The sequence below is a fragment of the Kryptolebias marmoratus genome, linkage group LG13 (assembly GCF_001649575.2).
Source record: "Kryptolebias marmoratus isolate JLee-2015 linkage group LG13, ASM164957v2, whole genome shotgun sequence".
Taxonomy (NCBI): Eukaryota; Metazoa; Chordata; class Actinopteri; order Cyprinodontiformes; family Rivulidae; genus Kryptolebias; species Kryptolebias marmoratus.
In genome coordinates, this window is record NC_051442.1 from 3,466,775 (window position 1) to 3,470,761 (window position 3,987).

General features: G+C 44.3%; 1 protein-coding gene across 6 annotated transcripts in view; it reads left to right on the forward strand.

Moving 5' to 3' along the window:
- The window catches only part of gria4b (glutamate receptor, ionotropic, AMPA 4b), a 112,041-nt gene that overhangs the window by 102,784 nt on the left and 5,270 nt on the right, over window positions 1–3,987 (forward strand). For 2 of the 6 annotated variants that reach the window (XR_005233969.1, XM_017436714.3), the window contains exons 13-14: window positions 597–844; window positions 3,544–3,658. The exons of 2 other annotated variants lie outside the window; for them this stretch is intronic. Coding sequence is in view for 2 of the 4 variants with exons in the window: in XM_017436714.3 (XP_017292203.1) it covers window positions 597–844; window positions 3,544–3,658 (363 nt within the window). In the remaining 2 variants the exon portion in view is untranslated. The remainder of the gene's footprint in view (window positions 1–596; window positions 845–3,543; window positions 3,659–3,987) is intronic. 2 more of the 6 variants (XR_005233970.1, XM_017436717.3) reach the window with 1 other exon arrangement.

Below are 3,987 nucleotides of genomic sequence, written 5' to 3' on the forward strand. Positions count from 1 at the left end.
TGAAGCATTAGTGCACATTTTGGCTTCGGTCGCTGCTCCTGCACGCTCCCGGCATTCTGATGTTAACAGGAAGTGACGTCACGTGTCTTCTTTGTGAGTTATTTGGGGTTATTTTGTATTCCACACTACACAAACCCACAAAGAAGAGACTAGACCGCAGAAACGGTGGTGAATCACTTTAGAAACAATAAATATTGGGTTAAAGTTGCAGTGTTTTGGGCAAAGTTGCAAAAAGTTGTGATTTCATGGGGTTTGCTTGGTTTTGCGTTAATAGTTGCGATCGCGACATCGCGAAATCCTGGAGGGTCACTTTAAAAGATTACAAGAAAGTCTAGCTGCTCAGAAGCTAAACCTAAAGAACTGAGACTTTTGTGCAGAGATGTAGCTTTAAAATCCAAGACAAATAAAATCGAAACGGTTGACGTGACTGAACCCTCCTCTGCCATCGTGGTAAGACCTTCAGAGCGGAGGTGACGGCTGAGGTCGGACCGCTGCAGGACGGTTAGCAGCTCCGCCAAGCTTACTGTGAAACGCTCTGAAAAGTCTTGCATGTGGACGTGTTTTCTCCGTCTCTCACACCCCATCAAACCCAACAGCGGTCCAAGATCGCCGTCTACGAGAAGATGTGGGGCTACATGAAGTCCGCCGAGCCCACGGTCTTCACCAAGACCACGGCAGAAGGGGTGGCGCGGGTCCGCAAGTCCAAAGGGAAATACGCCTTCCTGTTGGAGTCCACTATGAATGAGTACACAGAGCAGCGCAAGCCCTGCGACACAATGAAAGTCGGAGGCAACTTGGACTCCAAAGGCTACGGAGTAGCCACGCCCAAGGGTTCACAGTTAAGGTGGGTGGAATAGTGTAACAATATGTTCTACGTGTTGTTATGGTATTCCACCTTCCCTGGTGTGCCGCCTTTCTATCTCTGTCTTTACTTACTGCTCGATGTGTGTGTGTGTGTGTGTGTGGGGGGGGGGGGGGGGGTTGTGTTTGTTTCAGGGCAGCTTTTAGACATCTGTATTTGTTGCATGCGTGTGGCGCTGCGCTGTGGTTTCTGTCTCATTTTATTCCCCCTTACAGCTCTTCACACGAAGGTAAATCCCTGAGCTTGTGCTTGCTGTTTGAATGGGCATGCTGCAAGCTTCTGGTAAACGTCACGCATCTGAAAACGTAACGTAGCCTGCATTTTATGAGTTTGAGACATTTAGCTTAGTGTTTTGTATTTGTAGTCGAGTTTCGGGAGCCGTTTGAACGCCCAGCCCTTGGTGACTGTCACCGTCTCTTGTGGAATTTACAGACTGCGGGGAAGTCGCAGGTTAAACGCCGCGCCCTCATCGGTCAAACCCCTGATCAGAACGGATGAACGCACTGAAGGCAGAGTTGGACGTATGTGGGCGCTGCTTTGAAACGACTTAGGTGTGAGAACATCATCGCACGATAAGAGGAGCGGCTTTCTGTGAAGGCTCGAGGCAACAATAAATTTAGACCATTACCGTCATCGATCACATGTATTCAGATGTTAGGAAAAACCCAACTGCTGGTTTTATTCCAATAAATCTTCCCTGTTAGCAGTTTTCTGTAAATTCCTGTCCCGTCGAAGGCTGGTGCCAGTTTCCAGGCGCTGCTTTGACCCGAAGGAGTCCCTGGCAGATCACGGTGCTCCTCTCCTCCACATCTTCACCTTCTTGTTTTTGTTTTTTTTTCTTTGGCGTCGGGTAGGGTGGGGGGGGATCACCGTTTTCTGTCAGCGAGGAAACCCACCAGCAGCAGGCTGTAAATTCACACGGCTCCACCTTTAAACTGAAATATCAGCTGTGTCACTTTGTGTCTTTGAATCCACTCCCATTTGCTAAATGTTTTTTGGTTTGTTTATATATTGATGCAAGTAAATTTAAAAAAAAAAAAAAAGATCAAAATGCACATTGAGACAAACCTCTCCTCGTTAGACTCATGCCAGACGTTTATGCTGAAGCCTTCAGGGGGAAAAAACATTACATTATAATGTTTTATTTTAAAAAAAAGGCTTTTATGGGATATTTTTGCCTGTCAGAAGAGCTTAACGCTCATAAATCCTCTGAGCTCGGAGTTGGCTGAGATATGCGACATATATCTGTTAAACAGGCCCGATTTGTTTTTTCTTTTAAGGAGCTGGCATTAGACGCTTTGGGGCTGATGGGGCTGATTGCCAAAATACAAAGTTTTAAATTGGATGATTTGCTTTCTGAAAGTCGTAGCTGCCAACTGCTTTAGGATGTGATGTTTTATTGCAAAGCAAAGTAAATCTGTCAAATTATACATTGAATTGATCAACTTCTTGCTTGTTGAAACCAAATTCACCGAATTCACTCCAAATCTTTTCATTTTATTGTGATCTTAAAGGCACATCAGGCTAATATAGCAAAGATTTTAAAGTGACAAATAACTGAACACAGTTTGGGTCTCAGGGCCGGTTTCTCAGCAGAATCTAAGTATTGAATAAACTCAGGTCTGTGTTGTTAGTTTTATGTGATTTATGTAAGAAAAAGTACTTGTTTAAGTTTAGGAAACCGAATCCATGTTCCTACTTTAAAGAAACGATCCGAATTCATGATGTTTAGGAAACAAGACGACTTTGTTCGGCTTTAAAACCAAACCTGCTTCAGGTTTTAACAGAAGATGGTTTCAGGATTAAATCCACTGTGTCGGCCTTTAGGTGGGACAAGTTGGTCCTAAAATGGACATTTATAAACATCCTGTTTGACGATGGGATTTTCACAGGTTGCAAAGGTTAGCAGGCTTCCATTAAGTCACACGTGTCAAACTCAAGGCCCGCGGGCCAGATCCGGCCCTCTGTAACATTTCATCCGGCCCTCTAGTCTGGAACAGATCCAGTCTCTGATTCTTATTTAGCTTAAAGAAACTGAGCCTAATTAGTGAAGTTTTCTCTGACAGTGACTTAGAAGCCAACAATATATAGTTTTATTTCTATATGATCAGGTTTTTGTCTGTTTTGATGTTAAAAAAATAATTTAAAAGCTGAGTGTGAGGCGTAAGAAATGACAGCTAATGATGTCCTTTTTGAAGTTTGATCTATTTGTCTGTGTTCATTAAAGTCTGTTTGCTCTAAATTCTGTATAATCTGTAACTGGGAAAAGATAATTGATATTTCTATATGAATGATTTGACATAATACATCTAAAACTAATTAATTTCTGTAATTTTTAATAAATACGGATCGTGATTGGCCCTTGGCTCGGACCAAATTTTTAATTTTGGCCCCCTTGCGTCCCTGGGTTTGACACCCCTGGATTAAAGACTCTTAAATTACACATTTAAAGGTAGTTTGTGTTGGAGGGAGAATCTCTGAGCCGCCCATGGAACGTGAGAGGTTTGTGTTTGGTGTGTGTTTGGGTCTTCTGAATGGGATTAACACTTTTCCACCCTTGTCCCTCTCTTACTGCTACTCCTCCCTCCCCCCCCCCTCTCCTCCCTTCTTCTTCCTTCCCTCCCAAATTGGACAGCATACTCACCCCCCCCTCTCACCAAATATGTTTTATCGTTTTCAAGAAGTGCAGTTAACCTGGCAGTGTTAAAACTCAATGAGCAAGGCCTGTTGGACAAATTGAAAAACAAGTGGTGGTACGACAAAGGAGAATGTGGCAGCGGAGGCGGTGGCGAGAAGGTTAGCCGCGATGTCGCTATGCCCATGTGACCTTGATGTGGGTAGAAGAGAAATGTCTGTCGGTAACAGGAGCATCTGCCGGGTCGACCGTTTGGACACTTTCAACCCAAAGAGTACTGTTTGCTGTTGTTTAAAAACAGATCTTGAGCGTGGCTGTTAGCCGAGTAGAAAATGGCGGCAGCCCTGATTTGGTTTGGTGGAGCTGAACTCCATGGTTGTTGAGACAAAGGTCCCGGCAGTATGTGCCCGTTCCCAAAAAAATAAATAAATGATTAAAGCGATGCAGCCGGGGTCCCACGTATATATGTCTGTTCGCTCCCCCCCCCCCC